Raw genomic sequence first — 19,255 nt, 5'->3', positions numbered from 1 at the left:
TGACAGATTTTATACAGACATACCATGAAAAAAGAGAAGAGAAATTATTAAAATCAGGAATAAAAGGGAAGACATCACTACTGACTTTTGCAAAAATTAATAAGAATATAAAGGCTATGAACAACTATATGCCAACAACTCATATAATCTAGATGAAATGGGCAAATTCCTCAAAACACAGAAACTACCAATACTGATTCAAGAAGAAATAGAAAATCTGAATAGACCTAACACATGTAGTGGTTAGATTGGAAATCAAGAACTTCCTACAAAGAAGTCAGGCCCAGATGGTTCCAGTGGTGAATTGTAATAATGGTTTAAAGAGGAAATAATTAAAAAAAAATACTTCACAAATTCTTCCAAAAAATAGAAAAAAAAGGGAACAATCCCCAACTCATTCTATGAGGCCAGTACTACTATGATACTAAAATGAGACAAACATCAGAATTAAAGTGAACTACAGGCCAGCATTTCTTATGAGTATAGAGGTAAACTTCACCAAAATACTAAAAAACTGAATCCAGCAAAATATGGAAGATTATCTATACACCATGGCCAAGTAGGATTTATCCCAGAAATGCAAAGTTGATTTCACATAAGAAAAACAATTAATGTAATTCATTATATTAATAGAATAAAAGTAAAAGCCACATGAATAGACACAAGGAAAAAAACATTTGACAAAATTCAATATCCCTTCATGAAAAAAAAAAAAAAAAGAATAGTAACAGCCCACTAGAAATAGTGGGGGAACTTCCTCAGCCTGACAAAGGGAGTCTATGAAAAACTCAAAATTAATGAAGAACTAAATGCTTTTTCCCTGAAATTAGGCACAAGAATGTCTACTCTTACTACTTCTATTTAAAGTGGTACTAGAGGGACTCCTGAGTGGTTCAGTCAGCTGATCTTGACCAGCTCAAGTCAGGATCTCACGGTTGATGGGATTGAGCCCCACATCAGGCTCTATGCTGACAGCACGGGATTCTCTCTCTCTGCCCCTCCTCCACTCTGTCTCTCAAAAAAAAACCCTTTTTTTTTAAACAGCAAAAAAAAAAAAAAAAAAAAAAAAGCCCATAACACTATGGTACTAGAGGTTCTAGTCAAGGCAATTAGCCAATAAAAACAACAAAAAAAAAGCATTTATGTTGGAAAGAAGTAAAACTAGCTCTATCTGCAGAATACATAGTTCATATACAGCAAAACTCTGTTCCATACAGTGCTTATTGGTAACCTCTTCCACTTCTTAAATTTCAGCTCACATGCAGGTGTCACGGATCCCAAACTTTACATAACCTGATCATGGCCTATTGTCTATAATCATGTATACAGGATAATACATCACACAATGAAGAAGAAACAGGTACTAGAATCTCAAAATATCTAAAATATAACCTACTATTCACCAACTAATTGTTTTCTCATGTCCATTTGTCAAATACGGTACCAATATTCATTCAGTCCCTGTCCCAAACACTAAAACACCCTACCAAGCCAGTCCATTCCACATCCTTAACTTCTTTCAACTAATTTGCATTTCCATATCATCATCACTATGGATTTATTTGTTTTCAACAATATATACCAATATATTTGGCCTTACCTTTAAATGCCACCAGCTGGGTTCACAACGAAATCAGAGGAATAGTTTTGCTTCTCTGTATCAGTATAGTTTGGTCGTACATGACAAAGAAGCCAACTAACATTGCCTTAAACTCCTCGCCCCACCCCACCCCCCCCAAAAAAAAGATGTGGCCAGAGAGGTACTATTTCAGTCACAGATGGATCTTGAAGCTCAAATACTATCATGTATCTAGTCTTTCTGTGTCTCATAATTCTCTTTCTTCTCTGTCTGTTGACTTTATTCTCAGACTGTAATTGATAGCAACTTTAAAATCTCCTGGTTTACATTAGTTTCAGTGATATAAATCCCATGCAAAAGGACAACTTTCTTCACTGTGACAATACATTCTGATGCTCCAAGCCACTGACCAAAATTGGGTCATATGCTCACCTGCATGGTTTGTGGGAATATAGGAATTAGGTAAACTAATTTAGGTAAGATTAACCCATCCATCCTTGATAATGTTGATTTTCTCAGTCCCAAACAAGTAGATGTACAAAAATAGACATATTGGTGTGTCATCAGAAAAAAAATCCCAGGTGTTGTTACGAGAAAAAGCCAAAGGATACTAAGCAGATAAAATAATAAGTGCCATCTTCACTCCATCATTTAATTGCCTATCATCATTCATACATGTGTAATTCTACAAAATTTCTAAAACGAAAATGACCCAATATAATAACTATGACAAAAACATTAAGAAGTACTTCCTTTCCTAAGGGAAAGAACCTAAAATCTCATCTAATTTTTCATCCATTTTCAAATACAGCATGTCTCTGTTAGCTCATTCTTCCCAGTCAGTATTGAATGTAGCCCTCATGCAAACAACAGCCCCTCTAGCAAACAATAGACATATAATGTCCAAAGAACAACAATGAAGATTTGGATAAAAAGAGCTGTTATAAGAACTTTCAGTAGACAGGTTATGAGGGGACAGCACCACAATCAATAGTATATATCTTAACATTTTGGAAAAGAACATCCAAATTCCCTAATCTAGTAAAAGAGTAAGTTCCTCCCTCTTACACTGTTGGTGGGAATGCAAATTGGTGCAGCCGCTCTGGAAAGCAGTGTGGAGGTTCCTCAGAAAATTAAAAATAGACCTACCCTATGACCCAGCAATAGCACTGCTAGGAATTTATCCAAGGGATACAGGAGTACTGATGCATAGGGGCACTTGTACCCCAATGTTTATAGCAGCACTCTCAACAATAGCCAAAGTATGGAAAGAGCCTAAATGTCCATCAACTGATGAATGGATAAAGAAATTGTGGTTTATATACACAATGGAATACTACGTGGCAATGAGAAAAAATGAAATATGGCCTTTTGTAGCAAAGTGGATGGAACTAGAGAGTGTGATGCTAAGTGAAATAAGCCATACAGAGAAAGACAGATACCATATGGTTTCACTCTTATGTGGATCCTGAGAAACTTAACAGGAATCCATGGGGGAGGGGAAGGAAAAAAAAAAAAAAAAAAAGAGGTTAGAGTGGGAGAGAGCCGAAGCATAAGAGACTGTTAAAAACTGAGAACAAACTGAGGGTTGATGGGGGGTGGGAGGGAGGGGAGGGTGGGTGATGGGTATTGAGGAGGGCACCTTTTGGGATGAGCACTGGGTGTTGTATGGAAACCAATTTGACAATAAATTTCATATATTAAAATAAATAAATAAATAAATAAAAATAAAAAATGCAAATGGAAAAAAAAAAAAAGAGTAAGTTCCTTGGTTGGCCCATTTGTCATTCTTTGAAGATTTTATCTAAATATGGGATGTTAATCCCACAAAACTTATAATGTTTATCTACTGAGTATTGTTTTTATTACAAGTAAACAGATACAACTTAAGCTAGCTTAAGTGAAACAAATGCCTGGACAAGTAACATAAACACAATAGTTGTGTGAAGTTGGCAAGTGAAAGAGTTGTGAAGAGCTTGTGGATGAATTATAAACAAGGGAAAAGGAATAAATAAGCCTACATAGTTTTTTGTTTTACTCAGATGTAATTAAAATACCATATAATTCATCTTTTATAGTGCACAATTTAGTAGGGTTTAGTACATTTATAATGTATATTTACCATCACCACTATTTAATTCCAGAACAATTTCATTATTGCAAAATGAAACTGTACACTCATTAGCAACCATTTCATAATTGCCTCCTCTCCAGAGCCCCCTGACAACCAGTAATCTAATTTTTATGTCTTTGGATTTGTCAACTACAGACTTTATATAAACAGAATCCTATAATAGGGAACTTTTGTGTCTGCCTTCTTTCACTTATGTTTTCAAGGTACATCCATGTTGTAGCATCCGCTAGTGCTTAATTTCTTTTTAGAGCCAAATAATTCCATTGTTTGGATATAACACATTTTGCTTGTGCATTCTTCGCTTAATGGACAATTGGGTTGTTTCCACTTTTGAGCTATTATGAACAGTACTGCCATGAACTTCTGTATACACGTTTAGTTGTGGACATAGGTTTTCATTTCATAGGTATGTACCTAGGAATGGAATTGCTGAACCATACGGTAACTATCTTTAACGTTTTGAGGAACTGACAAGCAGTTTTCCAAAAGTAGCTTCACTATTTTACATCTTCACTAGCAATGTATATAAGTTCCAATTTCTCCACATCTTTGTCAATCCTTGGTAATGTCCATTCTTTTTTTTTTTTTTTTTTTTTGGTGGTATTATCATTGTGGTTTTGATTTTACATTTCCTTGATGGCTAATGATATCAATCATCTTTTCATGTGCTTATTGACTATTTATATATCTTTTTTGGAGAAATATCTATTCAAGCCCTTTATCCATTTTTAAATTGGGTTGTCTTTTGATTATTGAGCTGTTAGAGGTTTTTTATACATCATGAATACTAGGCCTTATCAGATCTATGATTTGAAAATATTTTCTCCCATTCTGTGGGATGTTTTTTCACTTTCTACATGGCGTCCTTTAAAACACAACAGTTTTTAATTTTGATGAATTACAATTTATTTTATCTTTGGCTGTTTCTATTTTGGGTGCCATATCTGTGAAGCTATTGCCTGGTAAAAAGTCACAAAGATTTATACCTATGTTTTCTTCTAAGAGTCTTATAATTTGTGTCCTTACATTTAGATTTTTGATCTGCTTTGAGTTAATTTTTGTATATGGTGTGAAGTAAGAGTTTAACTTCATTTTTTTGCATGTGGATATTCTATTTTCCCAGCCCAACTTATTAAAAAGACCTATTGCAGTTTTTACCAAAATTTGTTTGGTATCATAATCACTTAGAGAACCTGGTAAAAAATGCAAAAGCTATCTTACTACAATGGGCCTGAGGAGCTAAGGTTTTTTTTTTTATTTTTTAAATTTTTATTATTATTATTTTTTTACTTTTATTTATAGCACTCTAGGTGATTCTGATACAAAAAAAGAAAGGTATGATGCAAGCATCAGAGACAAAGGAAACCAGCCAACACATGAAAATCAATTATCCTTCTGCTTGATATCAAGAATAAAACAAAAGAAGTGTTTGGAAATCCAGCAAAGAAAGGCAAGAAGATATACAAGAAGTCAAGCAAAAATATGAAAAGTCTGTAATTCCCTGAATGACCATCATGCTTCATGCTCAGGACCATAGTCAGACTATTAATGCTTAAAAAAAAAAAAAAAAACTTGTCTAAATTTTAACATTAGTTCAAATTGTTCCCTCAAGTCTGTAGATATATAGTAGGGGATGCCTGGGTGGCTCAGTCTGTTAAGCATCAGACTCTTGATTTCGGCTCAGATCATGATCTACAGTGGTTTCATGCACCACCTTGGGCTTTGAGCTGACAGCACAGGGCCTGCTTAGGATTCTGTCTCTCCTCTCTCTCTGCCCCTCCCCCACTTGTGCTTTCTCAGTCTTTCTCAAAATAAATACACTTTTTTTAATTTAAAAAAAAAAGTGGGGTGCCTGGGTGGCTCAGTCGGTTAAGTGTCCCACTTCAGCTCAGGTCATGATCTCACCGCTCTTAAGTTCAGCCATGTGATGGACTCTGGCTGATAGCTCAGAACCTGGAGCCTGCCTCAGAGTCTGTATCTCCCTCTCTCTCTGCCCCTCTCCTGCTCACACTGTCTCTTTCTCTCTCTCAAAAATAAACATTAAAAAAAAATTTTTTAATTAAAAACATAATAAAGATTTGCACCAGCATGCTTTCCTGACACCAGCAACCTTTCCTGGCACAGACACATTCACACTTGCACAGAGATTCACACGACTCAAGTATAATACTTTCTATGCATATGTGTGCCGATCCTCACAAGAAAAGGCTCAGTATTCTATCTCTTTGTGTTAAAAAAAAACTAACAAGAGAAGTTTGTGATAATAAATACACACTTTTTAATTAAAAAAAGGATATATTTCTGAAAGCTGAAAATTCATGTATTTGCCTGTGGCTAAGATGAATGAAAAGAACTAGACAAATGTCCAACACTAGATCAAAGATAATAGGAGCCTAGAGAATATCACTGGATACCATAGATCTTCTGTCCAAGGTCAAATGTATTCCCTTACTTCATAAAATAATAAAGTAGGACACTCCCCTGGAATGCTTATATTCAACTGCCCATGATATATATCTCCAATAGAGAAGGGCTCCAGGAGACCAAAGGAACCTTTTAGTGTCAACACCAGGATTAGAGCCCAAGGACACAGAAAAGAAGGTAACTTAGACTATGTTTGAAGAATTCCAGACTGAGGGATTCTTCTTACCTGCAGCAGGTCCACTGTTGGCCATTCACTGCGATGCTCCAGATCTGAGATAAGCTCTTTCACCAGTTGGTTCTGCTGAGCCAGATCATCCTCAGCCTCAGCCAAGTTATCCAGTATTCTCTTCTCCTCTTCTTCCAATTTTTGCAGTTCTCTCTGCTCTTCACTGTCCAGGATGCTTCTAAGCTGATTAAATTCTGTTCTTATCCTTTGTCTCTCAGTCTGTATCTGGTACTGCAAGGTTGGACACACAAGAGAGGTAAAGAGTCTATTAGCCTGAAAGCCTACCGTGGAAGGGATTAGAAGCCAGTAAAAGAAATATTTTTCATTGAGTTCTAACCAATAGGAGAATAAGGGCACAGGGGCAAATTTTGAGAAAGCTGGGTATTTTTCCTGCTATTTTCCTTTCAGTACATACCAAAACAGGCCTCAGACTGTCTTATCTAGGCCAACCCTGGGATGAAATGCAAAACCCAAGTGAGTTTTTACATTTAGGAGCGCCCGGGCGGCTCACTGGGTTAAGCGTCCAACTCTTGATCTAAGTTCAGATATTGATCTCAGGGTTGTGAGTTCAAGGCCCAAATCGGGCTTCGTGCCGAGCATGCAGCCTACTTAAAAAACAAAAACAAAAACACTAAATGAGGTTTATGTTGTAGATAGCTGTACTGAACACTCATGCCTGCCTGCATTACCATGTTCCCAAGTTTGAACCTGGGGGAAAATCTTGGTCCTTTGCCTAGTGTCTTCCACTGGAAGTGTTGGAGCCTCACTGGAAAAGAGGAATTGAAGACAGAATTTTCCACTCTTCCTTGCCAAAGAGTCTGTCTTTGTACTCAATTCCAAATACCTGCATGTACTTGTAACATATCCACTCTCCAGCCCTCAACTGCAACAGAGACAGGACAAAAAGGAGAACTAATTAAATGGCTTCTGGATGCATTCTGTGCCAGGGAACAAAGAGGAAGGGTCTTCCTTGTGATTTGAACTGAAGGTCCTGCCAAGATTCTTTTGTCCAAAACCTCTCAGAAAGAGTCTCCTCATACCTTCCAGGAAGTTCTCTCTTCTCTGATGTCAGCTTCTAGCTTCTCAACTTTCTGCTGCTCTGTCTTCAACCTCTCCAGAGCAGCCTGGAGCTTCTCCTATGAGGAAAAAGTCACATCAAAGTCAACCTATGAGTTTTCTCAGCAAAGAATAAATGGGGAAGAAATCAGGCTGATCTCAAAAGAGACCAGGTTACAGAAATTGTGATTAGAATCTAGGATATGGGAGAAAAGCTAAGGAGAATACATCCTTTGTTCCTGGGCGACAGAAGTCACCATTCCTCACCACAAGTAGCCTAATACTCTCTTTTCATAAGAGATCGACTGTGCTGCGGCAGGAAAAATCCTATACTTACTGGCACTCTTTCTACATCCAATCCACAGTGTTAAATAGCAACCATCCTGCTGAGGGGGAAAATGAGAGCCAAGCTTGCGAAAGGAATTCCCCATCCATATAAGAAAAGGGCAAAAAGGAAAACCTCCCACTCATGGCCAAGGGTCTAGGCTCTAGACTCTAGGCTTATTCTTTACGTAAGTGTAAGGAATATACAGAAATGTCCTTCAAGCATTGGAAGCTGAGCACAGTGTAAGAGATACACATGGAAAGAGATTACAGGGTGCCAAGGTGAGTAAAGAAGGACTGAAAGGGGGCGCCTGGGTGGCGCAGTCGGTTAAGCATCCGACTTCAGCCAGGTCACGATCTCGCGGTCTGTGAGTTCGAGCCCCGCATCAGGCTCTGGGCTGATGGCTCGGAGCCTGGAGCCTGTTTCCGATTCTGTGTCTCCCTCTCTCTCTGCCCCTCCCCAGTTCATGCTCTGTCTCTCTCTGTCCCAAAAATAAAATTAAAATAAAAAAAACAAAACAAAACAAAACAAAACGTTGAAAAACGTTGAAGAAGGACTGAAGGGTGACATTTCCCAAGTACCATCTTCTACCTCTCTCCCTCCGTCCTGGGGCCTACCTGACATTCCTTGACTACTTCCTCCACAAGGAATGTGTGGTGACCATGGTGCTCCTGAGACCGCTCACAAAGCCAACAAATGATCTTCCTATCTTCCTTACAGAAGAGCAGGAGTTTCTCTTCATGGCGCACACAGAGGTCTCTCTTCAGCTCCTCCTCTGGGCTCAACTGGACCTTTCTGATTTTCTCCACAATGTTAGCCAGATGCTGATTAGGCCATAGGTTTTCAAGGGAGTATCTGACACCACATACAGGACAGCTGTTTTCCCCTTCTGGTCTGATCTCTGCCTCCTTGGTGTTTGCAGTGATGCAAGCTTCACAGAAGCTGTGGCCACAGTCTAGGCTCAGGGATTCTGTCAAAAGCTCCAGGCAGATGGGACAGAACACCTCGTCTTGTATGTTCAGGATTTTTAAAGCCATAGTACGTGTCCACTGGCTTCTTCCTGTCCTTACTCCCGAGGCTCTTCTTGCTTAAAAGACTCCTGGATGGCTGAGCAGATCGAAAGGGGATGAGGTAAGAATGGCATGAATAGCAAAGATTCTAATTGTGCAGATACTAGGGATCAACCAAGACTAAAATATATTAAAGGACAAAAAAGAAGAGAGGAAAAATAAAACAGAAATGAAATTCAGTAGCCTGGGAAAGCTGCTAATGCTTCAGGCTTCTGCATTTGTTCTCCTTTCAGCCTGGAACTGACCTCCCCTTGATTTTTGCATGACTTCTTAATACTTCATTCAACGCACTCTTTAAATATCATCTCATCAGAAGGACCTAATATGATTACTTTATCTACAGAATAATTACCAATATATTATCTGTTGTACATTTGCCATCTTTTTCTTATTATCACTATATAATATATATCTTTTCCTTAAATATCCTACTCCGAAAATGTCATCTGCACATAGATCCAACACTTTGTTTTTGTTCACTGCCGTATCCCTAGTGCTTAGAACACAGGAACGTAACCTTTGATCAATACATAAAGACCCTCCTCATTTCTCCATAGATGATTAGAACTTTTCTTTTTCTTTCTTTTTTTTTTTTATCACACTTTGTCTTTTTGTTTCATTGATTCTCTGTTCTCCAATGGGTAAACTTTGGGACCACAGATATGGTTTCAACGTAAGTGCTTACCTCCAAATGTACCTGTCCCATTCAGAACCCCTCCATTCCCTCATATTCACTCCCAGAGACACTTACAGAAACTGCAAGGGCTATGACAGAGAAGACATTTTACAACTAAGAATTTTAGAACCAGTTATAATTTGTAAATCACATGACCTATTTATTCTTTATACCAAAGTCCTTGAGAAATCAGAGTACTTTCTTTATCGAAATGTGTAAATTGAATGAAGTAGCTTATGAAGATTATTTCATCCAGTAAGTTGATTTGGGGTGAATACAATTCCTCAGGGTCTTCTTTCAGAGGTCTGGAAAGTATGATAAACACTACCACCCAGAGGGGCATGTTTTGGGGGAACTAATAATTTCCCAAATAGGAGAATATCAAAGATATCTCCCCTTAAATAAGCAAAGGTTGACCTAAAAGGTGTGAGAAGGGATATGGAATGAGAAAGAGGGAAAATATATTTTAGAGAGAAGAAGTCACCTATATGAGTGCCTGGTTGATGGAAGATACATCTTCTATAGCTTTTAAAATGCCTATGGGGCACCTGGGTGGCTCTGTCGGTTAAGCGTCTGGCTTCAACTCAGGTCATGATCTCATGGTTTGCGAGTTCGAGTCCCACGTCAGGCTCTCTGCTGTCAGCACAGAGCCCACTTCAGATCCTCTGTCTCCCTCCGTCTCTGCCCCTTCCCTGCTTGCACTGTCTCTTTCAAAATAAATAAATAAACTTAAAAAAAAAATGTAAATGCTTATATGGCTTAGGGCCTGAGTGGCTCAGTTACGTGTCTGATTCATGATTTGAGCTCAATTCGTAACCTCAAGGTTCATGAGATTGAGCCCTGCATCAGGCTCTGCACTGACAGCATTAAGCCTGCTTGGGATTCCTTCTCCCTCCCTCCCTCTCTCTGTTCTTCCCCTGCTCATGGTCCTCTCTCAAAATAAACAAGTAAACAAAAAAAAACAAAAACAAAAAAAATAGGGATGCCTGGGTGGCTCAGTCAGTTAAGCATCCAACTTCGGCTCAGGTCATGATCTCACAGTTCATGGGTCCAAGCCCCACATCGGGCTCTGTACTGTCAGTTCAGAGCATGGAGCCTCCTTCAGATTCCATGTCTCTCTTTCTTTCTTTCCCTCCCCCAGCTCATGTTCTGTCTCTGTCTCTCAAAAATGAATAAACATTAAAAAAATTTTAATAAAAAAATAAAAATAAAATAAAATGCCTGTATGGCTGGTGTGCAGAGGGTTTCTAGGCTTTTGGCATTAATATGCCTGCAGGGACCAAAAATGTGACTTCCTAAATGATGCAAAAGAGACAGCTTATTTCCAAAGATCAGGGATCAGTGAGGAAAGGCTGCTAGAGGAAATAGAGAAGCAGATGAGGGTAAGAGAAAAGGTAAGATAAAAGGGACAGGACTGGGGTTGGGTTGAATGTATGGGAACAAAGGGTCATCGTCAGGCTTAAGTCCTTTCTTCTCATAAAAAGGACATTGGCATTACCTTCTCCTAGCACTTTGTTTTGTTTTATTTTTCACTTATTTTCAGTAAGCACAGACCTCAGCTTCCACAAGTGGGTTGTGACTCTTGTAACGAAATTTGTGCTGGTTGGGGCCTGGAAGCTATGCTCAAGGCTCATACAAGGCAATCCGCTTATTGGACCAAGACTTACCTATGTTATGTTAGTTTCAAACATATCCACCAGATCTTACAAATGACCTGATGAAGGGGATACGGTACCACCTGCAGCACTGTACAGACCCTCATTGAGAGCTCACCTGAGGCAGCCATGCTGATATGCTGTGTCTCCTGTCCTGTATGCCCCAGCTAAGCTAAGTGAACCTGACTGCTTCTGTCCTGCCAAGTCACATGAGTGGGAATGGCAAACCAAGCCAAAAACTATTGCTGGTTGTCGGTCAGAAGGCATATCACAGAGTGGTGGCATGGGGATGTTGCTGATTCTTAGAACCTGGACTCATTCTAGACAAGGAACTATGAGGCAAAAAAAAAAAAAAGAAAAGAAAAGAAAAGAAAAGAAAAGAAAAAGAAAAAGAAAAAGGAAGATCTCAGTGGATATTTTTGTCATGATACTTGTTCTCATAGATTGAATTGTATCCCCCACGCTGATGTCACCGGTGTGAATGTAATCTTGTTTGGGAAATAGGCCTCTGCAGATGTAATCAAATTAAGATGAGGTAATACTAAATAAGGTAGGTTCTAAATCCAATGACCAGCGTCCTTTAATAAGAGAGGGCACACCACACACAGGGAAGACAGCCATTTGACAATGGCAACAGAGACCAGAGCAATGCAGCAACAAGGCAAAGAATGCCAAGGATTGCTGGAAACCACCAGAAGCTAGGTGAGAGACATAGAAGAGGTTCTCCCTCAATACCTACAGAAGAAACCAACTCTGCGAACACCTTGATTTTGGACTTCTGGCCTCCTGAACTGTGAAAGAATAAATTATTCCAGTCATAATTTGTTACAACAGGCTTCGGAAAATAATTTGGAAAGGTTTGATGATGAGGTTTGTAACAAACTATAATCTTCCCTTTGCTCTAAAAAGAGAGAATAAGGGCATAATGAAAGCTGTGTGGAGATAAATTTAGGTCTAGAAATATACTCACTTCTCCAATCATCCATAAAGTGAAACAGAAAGCTAACTGTGGGCTGACCAATGTAATCTAGCCAATGGTACAGACACTGAAAATTGTCCCAAAACCATATGCTTTTAGCTCCTAGCTCCAGTGACAATGGTCAGATCAAGGCTCAATGACTGGCAAGACCAGAGGTTTACACAACATAATGTCCACCCTTGCTTGCAACTGAAGCTATTAGCCAAAAGTGGGGCTAACAGGAGTGGGGTTCTCTGCTATCTTTCACAGTATCCAATCAATGCTGAGAAATACCTAGAGTCTACAGGGGTGTGGACCATGCATTCTACCATGGGGCTATAAACCTTCTTTTCACAGTGGGGCTATAAGAAGTTGATATCAAAGCAGTTGCCACCACACTGGCCACAGAAGGAGGAAAAGCCCCCATGCATAGGCAGGGACCTCTCCAATGTCCAAGAGTGACCCAAGAGCCCAGCAGCAATCAGGAAGATAGGAAGGGAGTACAAGTAGTATCTGCCTGATGGAAGTCCCAGGTCAGCTGACTGCCACAAGTGTCAGATGATCGTATCCTACACTTGATTCTTCTAACATCTGGACTCTGATAATGCAACTCTGTACATCTTTGCAGGTTGTATAGTAAAATAAAATATCTCTAAGAAGTGGAGTGCAGGGAAAGATGTTCCTTAAAGTTTCCAGATGGCATCCTAGACACTTCCCTTGGTTTCCTAGGCCAGAAACTGCCAGTGGGCAAAGCAGGACCTGTTTTTGACATGGAGAGACCTGGGCAACTCAGGTTGCATATAATGCAATCTCCTCTCCCCATTCCTCTGTATTCAGAGTTCCTACTTCAGGAACTCCTTAGAATCCAAAACTAAATATGTCACCAATCCACACTATTCATGACCCTCTCTTCAAGAGCTCTAGCTCTCTGGTAAATATGTTTTTGAAAAATCATATTTTTAAAAAGTCTTTTTGTAGCATAGGACCACTTTTTATAAAATTGCTTCTGGCCTCATTAGTTCATCAGAAGTTGCTAAGAGTGGGGCGCCTGGGTGGCTCAGTTGGTTAAGTGTCCAGCTTCAGCTCAGATCATGGTATCACGGTTCATGAGTTCAAGCCCTGCGTGGGGCTCTGTTCTGACAGCTCAGAGCCTGGAACCTGCTTTGGATTCTGTGTCTCCCTCTCTCTCTGCCCTTCCCTTGCTCACGCTCTCTCTCTTTCTCTCTCTCAAAAATAAAATAAACATTAACAAAAATTTTTAAAAAAAAGTTGCTAAGAGTGTTTTCTTCAGGTTAGTTCCAATCATTTCCACTGCCACCATCCTGGAAGGAGCCACCTGTGTCTCCTGCCTGAATTCTGGAAAATTGCTCTCCCTGAAACTATCACTGATTGCTCTTCTTCAGTGTGCTGCCATGGCTGTTCTTATGTCACGGACCAGAGTGCCCTTCAAAGCAGACACCAGTCCTGTCTATTCAAATGCATGTCGTCCAATATCAGCTGGTCATCATTATGCTCTAGGTAAGGCCACATTAGACACCTCCTCCTACTGTCCTACTCTTTCCCAAAGCCACCTCCTTCTCTTCCCCCTGCATACTCCACCCCAGCCCACACTGGCCTCCTTTCAATCGCAGGAAGAAACCCATGCTAAAGCCTTTAAATCCCTCACATTCTTAAGATTCTACTCAAATATCTCCTCACAATGAGGCCTTCATGAAAACTACTTAAATTTGCAAGGCCTTTACCATGTCACTACATTCAATACTTAAAAACTGTTCCCCAGTAATATTAGTCACCTTCTTGTGTACATATCAGTTATCTGTTTGTTTACAATCTCTCCCCAACCAGACTGTAAGTTCTTATATGTATTTAACATTTACTGCAAGTTGAATGCATATTCATTGCACTTTTTTTTTTTTTTTTTTTTTTTACAACAGCAGTGTTAGTTCCTATGAATTAACTGTTTAAGTGAATAAATAAATAAATCCATTTCATCCTATGGGTTGGGCCTTGTTTTGGACCCTGGGGAGACAATCAGTGTCTGGGCAAAAATGGACCCATTTCAGGAGCAAAGCATAGGCTCCCAGGAAGACCATAACCATGACTCCTGAAAAGTGGGAATACAGGACAGAATGGGTGTGTCAGAAGGTATGTAACAAATCCATCAGTGTGCAAATTGCTCACAGGTGAGCTCAAGGTGGGACACAGTCACCATCAGTCATGGAGCAAATTTCTTAGCAAGACCATTGGATCTCTGGGCCCCTTCTGAGCAATAATCAGCTCCTGTTAATTAGCTCTGAGTAAAGAACAATAGTGAGAATTGAGATAAGCATGCAAAGGTGTGTCTTCAGAGAAGAATGAGGAAGAAAGAGCTCTCAGGCAGGTAAGGATGTGGGGTCAGTGGACTACTGGAAGGAAGTGTATGCTCTTCAGGGAAGAGCCAGGAGACTCCTGAGACTGAACTTCAAAGGACACGGGATAAAAGGGGGCCACAGAGGCAGGTGGCAGGCCAACAGCTGAGATTCAGGAAGGCCACAGACCACCCCGCAGCTGGTTCTCCGTAAGGGAGTGAGAGAATCCTCCTCTTCAATATTATCCAGCCATGTCCCCAAAACTCCATTCTGTCTCCTGCCCCACTCACTCTAGGAGCTTGGGTTGCTATACGTTTGGAAAACAGGGACCTCTTTTGTCAGCTTTTCTTCAAGGAGGTAGTGGTGGGCAGAGGAGAAGACACTTTCTATTCATCTTGGAGAAAGAGAGAGAGAAAGGGAGAGGATTCCAGTTCTCCTCAGCAAGGTAGACAATTAAAATTATAGAATAGGAAAGGGACGAGTGAAGATGGACACAGCCCAGAGAAAGAAGGGCCCCTCCAGGAAAGAAACAATGCCCTCCACCTCTTGAGAACTCCTTTCTCTCCAGGCCATCTGTCTCCAGAATCTTGGCTTCCGTCTGTCTGCGCTCAGAGCAGGAAGCCTGAAGACTGGCTTTTCTTCCTTTCAGAGCAAGTCTGAGCCACATACTGAACTCACACACCTTTGCGTAGCACCTTCCTTCTGGAGTCTCCCACCCTCTGCCCCTCCCCCCAACCTCCCCACGCACCTTGAGGCCCCAGCGGAGAAGTCTTGATTCCTGATTTTAGTGGCGAAGCAAAGCCAGGGCGGGCGTGGTCAGCATTTACTGACTGAACAGGGAACAGGCGCTGGGCCTGCATGTAGCAGCTCCTGACCAGCCGACTGGGAAGTGAAAGTGAAACCTCAGGGCTGGCAGGAAGAAGGAAGGGGAAGGAGCTTCTGGGCCCAAGGGGCTACAGTCCTGTAGGGCCACTGGGTATGAAATGTTTTACCTCAGTGGTTCTCTAGTGCGGGAGGGAGGGTTTGCCTTAAGGGACATTTAACCAACTCAGAGGACAAATTTGGCTGTCATAACTGGGGGATGCTACTGCCATCTAGTGGGTAGAGGCCAGAGGCACTGCTAACCACTCTGCAATGCACAAGACAGCTCCCACAGCAAAGAAACATCCAGTCCAAAATGTCTGCAGTGTGAGGCTGAAAGGCTGTTTTAACCCTCTCTGCTTCCTGGGCCAGCTAGGAACCAAGGGTCTCCTACTCCTTTCATGGTTGTGCACAGGCCCTCAGTTTGGCCTTCCAATTTGATCCCTTCAGGTACCATGTTCCATTTGCCCCCAAAGAGCACACCACCACCTCCTAGGAAATAGATGGGACTTGGGCAGACGAGGGATGGAGGATTCTGGAAGAGTTGGCTACAAAGGACCAGAAGAGCTTTTTGGAGTATTAGAAATTCTTTGAAGTCTATTTGTGTAGTAGTCACACAGGTGTAAAACTTTGTCAAAACTAATCAAACTGCATACTCTATATATTTTTTAAATGTTTATTTACTTTTGAGAAACAGAGTGTGAGTGGGGGAGGGGCAGAGAGAGAGAGAAAGACAGAATCCGAAGAGGCTCCAGGCTCTGAGCTGTCAGCACAGAGCCCAACGCGGGGCTGGAACTCACAAGCCGTGAGATCATGACCTGAGCCGAAGTCGGAAGCTTAAGCGACTGAGCCACCCAGGCGCCCCTCAAATTGCATACTCTAAAAGGGTGTATGTTATACCCATAACACATACCACAACAACATTGATTACAAAAGAAAATTATGTTTTCTGTTTCATTATTTTTTTGATTTTTTAATTTTTATTTTAATTCCAGTTAGTTAACATACAGTGTAATATTAGTTTCAGATGTACAATATAGTGACTCAACAATACCATACATCACCCAGTGCTCATCCCAACAAGTGCACTCCTTAATCTCCATCACCTATTTAACCCATCCCCACCTTGGATGGAAGGAGGAGCAAGTTTGGTGTGTTTGGGAATCTCCAAATAGTTTCATGGGACACTACTTGGAGCTCTAGGTAAGCAGAAGAAAGGCCACAAGATGTGGACAAGCGTCACGTCATCAAGACTCATTTCCACAGGCAGGGAGAGAGATGGGGAGTTATCTGAAGGAGGATGACAGCCACCACCTAGATCCCAGTGCGGGAGTAAAGTGTCAGCTTGCCAGGTCCCCTGACTTCCCTCTCATCGTGCCCACAGTACCCACACCGTCCCACGGCAGGGCCCAGCGGGGCTCTCTGCTCTTCGAGCTTGCACTCGCAGAAGGAAGTCAGAAGCCTGGGTCTCTTCAAATATCAGCATGCATGAAGCCCAATGCACATGGAGGATAATTGTGTACATCTTGTAATTTTTATTCTTATAAAGCTTTTCTGGTTTTTTTAATAGACTTTGTTCACAGAATTCTAAAGCTTATTAGTATAGAATTATGTATTTTTTTTTTACTATTTTTAATTATCTGTAATGAACTACTTTCATCCACAATTTCATTAGTTTGGGCTACCTTTTGCCTTGTTAGTTTGTGTAAAATGATCACCTAATTCTTTCTACTGAAATTTAGTTTCATATATTTTATATGTTAATATACTCTTTCAAAAGCAAATTTCCCTGGGTGAGGGAAGATGGAGGTTTGCAGACAGGAAGGGGCTGGGCAGCTCTCTAAAACTGGAACCCTCGGGGCGCCTTCGTGACTCAGTCAGTTAAGCCTCTGACTTCAGCTCAGGTCATGATCCCCGGTTTATGAGTTCGAGCCCTGCGTCAGGCTCTGTGCTGACAGCTCCGATCCTAGAGCCTGCTTCGGATTCTGTGTCTCCCTCTTTCTTTCCCCCTCCCCAACTCGTGCTCTGTCTCTCTGTCTCTCTCTCTCTCTCTCTCTCTCTTTTTCTCTCTCAAAAGTAAATAAACATTAAAAAAAAGCTTTTTAAAACTGGAATCCTTGGCCCAGCTTTACAGAACACCCTGTGCTGTTGCATTTGCCTCCAGTTGTGGTCCTTTGAGAGCGAATGATTCAGAAGGGAAGGGGCAGGAGATAGGACACTGCTGATACCAACCAGCACAGCACAGTGCAGACTCACAGACTCCTGGGCCCCAGCTCCACGGACGCAGCTCCAGCCCATCTCCAGAAGACATTTCAGAACATTTGTATTCATCAGTGCCAAGTGGCACATTCACCGAATGAAGAGTAAAATCCGAGGTCTCTGAGAATATGTGAGGGACCACAGATACCACCTGCAAAATGTGATGTTTGCTTCAGCTTTCTTACAACACAATAGAAAGGTATTCAGGGGTGACTGACAGCTCAGAGCCTGGAGCCTGCTTCAGATTCTGTGTCTCCATCTCTCTCTGCCCCTCCCCTGCTGGCACTGTATCAAACTCTCTCTCAAAAATAAATCAACATTAAAAAAAAGGTACTCGTATCCCACATTAAATAGAAATATTCTAAAATTGTCTGAGTGTGTTCAAGATGACCACGTGACACAATAGCATTTCTGGTAGAAAGATAATTAACACTTATTTATGTACTATGAGGTGTCCCCCCACCCCCCAACCAAACAACTTGAAGACAATTATGACCATGCTTCTTAAGTCTCCAATATTCTCAAGAATAACTTAAAACATTTAGAAGATAGTACCTCACCTGTAGGGTCTCAGCTACAAAGCAACCCTGAGGAGAAAAACAATTCCTCTTTCCTACCCGAGGGGGACTAGATGAGTCACTTGCACCGGGTGGTGCACAGCCTGAGAGGCACTGCAGAGGGGGGAAGGTTGAAGGTGCTGAGATTAACAAAAACAAAATAGATCTGGGGTGCAGTCAGGATCAAGAGATTGCCCAGCATCATCTTCAGATGAAATGGAAAATCTCTAGAATCTCACACAATTGAGTGCAGATCCTATGTTTATTCCAGTGAGGGTCTCAGGTTCCCAGGGTTGAAAAACTTCTGATCGCCATTTGGTGATGGCTCTGTATACTGCTGCTTGCTCCTTGTCCATGAACAGTCTTGCAGACTGAAGGTTCCTTATGCCCTGAGATTCTCCTGAGCCCACCCAAACTTTCCATGGTGGATACCACATCCCTAATTATGACCCAGCATAGTCCTAAGGCCCCAGAAATAAAAGATGGCCTTATAACCACATATACTTTCAGAGATGATGGGAAAGAGAAAGCCGTAGGATGGATTCCTGGATGGTGAGAATCCACACTTGATGCCCACTGGACTGTGTATTTTGAATTCAGATTGCTTCTCTGGTCTTTTCTTCAAAATGGAAATTTTAGAAGCAGCTCACAGCAGAGGGCGCCATTTCTTGGGCCAGGATGCTCTGTGAAAAGATCATGGCCCTTAGCCTGGAGATTTCTTTGTTGGGGTTTGCTAACAAGCCCCCCCCTTCCCCCCCCCCCCATAACCACTTTCTCATCTTGAACTCGGGACTAGGAATTTCAGAGGATGAAAGACCTGAATATCCCTGGAGAGTTGCCTGTCAATAATTCAAGAGAGTGTAGGATGTCCCTAGTGAGCCAGAGCCTCATTGTTGCAATATACTGACTGGTATGCAGGGGTCTAACAGAAATAGACAGAAGCTGATTTCTGCCAGTTTCCATGGATGAGTGCTGGAGATAAGGGTGTGTGTCCACACCCAGAAAGGCTGGATATATCTGATTTGATATCCCTTCCCTCATCAAAGGTCACCAGGAGATGGAGGGGTTGAAGACTCCCTGGCAAAGAAGGGACCAGAGCAGAAACTGCTTGGCCAAACAGCCCATTA

General features: G+C 41.3%; 1 protein-coding gene across 3 annotated transcripts in view; it reads right to left on the bottom strand.

Annotated features, from left to right (window-relative positions):
- LOC102971923 (tripartite motif-containing protein 34) overlaps window positions 1–15,465 on the bottom strand; it is a 38,310-nt gene extending 22,845 nt beyond the window's left edge. For 2 of the 3 annotated variants that reach the window (XM_042959563.1, XM_042959562.1), the window contains exons 1-4: window positions 15,200–15,465; window positions 8,362–8,851; window positions 7,404–7,499; window positions 6,364–6,594 (exon numbers count right to left, since the gene is read on the bottom strand). In XM_042959563.1, coding sequence (XP_042815497.1) covers window positions 6,364–6,594; window positions 7,404–7,499; window positions 8,362–8,781 — 747 coding nt within the window. In that variant the 5' untranslated portion in view covers window positions 8,782–8,851; window positions 15,200–15,465. The remainder of the gene's footprint in view (window positions 1–6,363; window positions 6,595–7,403; window positions 7,500–8,361; window positions 8,852–15,199) is intronic. The other variant, XM_015542100.2, reaches the window with a different exon arrangement.
- Between the last annotated feature and the right edge of the window lie 3,790 nt (window positions 15,466–19,255).

The sequence above is a fragment of the Panthera tigris genome, chromosome D1, assembly GCF_018350195.1.
Source record: "Panthera tigris isolate Pti1 chromosome D1, P.tigris_Pti1_mat1.1, whole genome shotgun sequence".
Taxonomy (NCBI): Eukaryota; Metazoa; Chordata; class Mammalia; order Carnivora; family Felidae; genus Panthera; species Panthera tigris.
The sequence above is the reverse complement of the archived record's forward strand: the minus strand, read 5'-3'. Positions and strand labels throughout refer to the sequence as shown.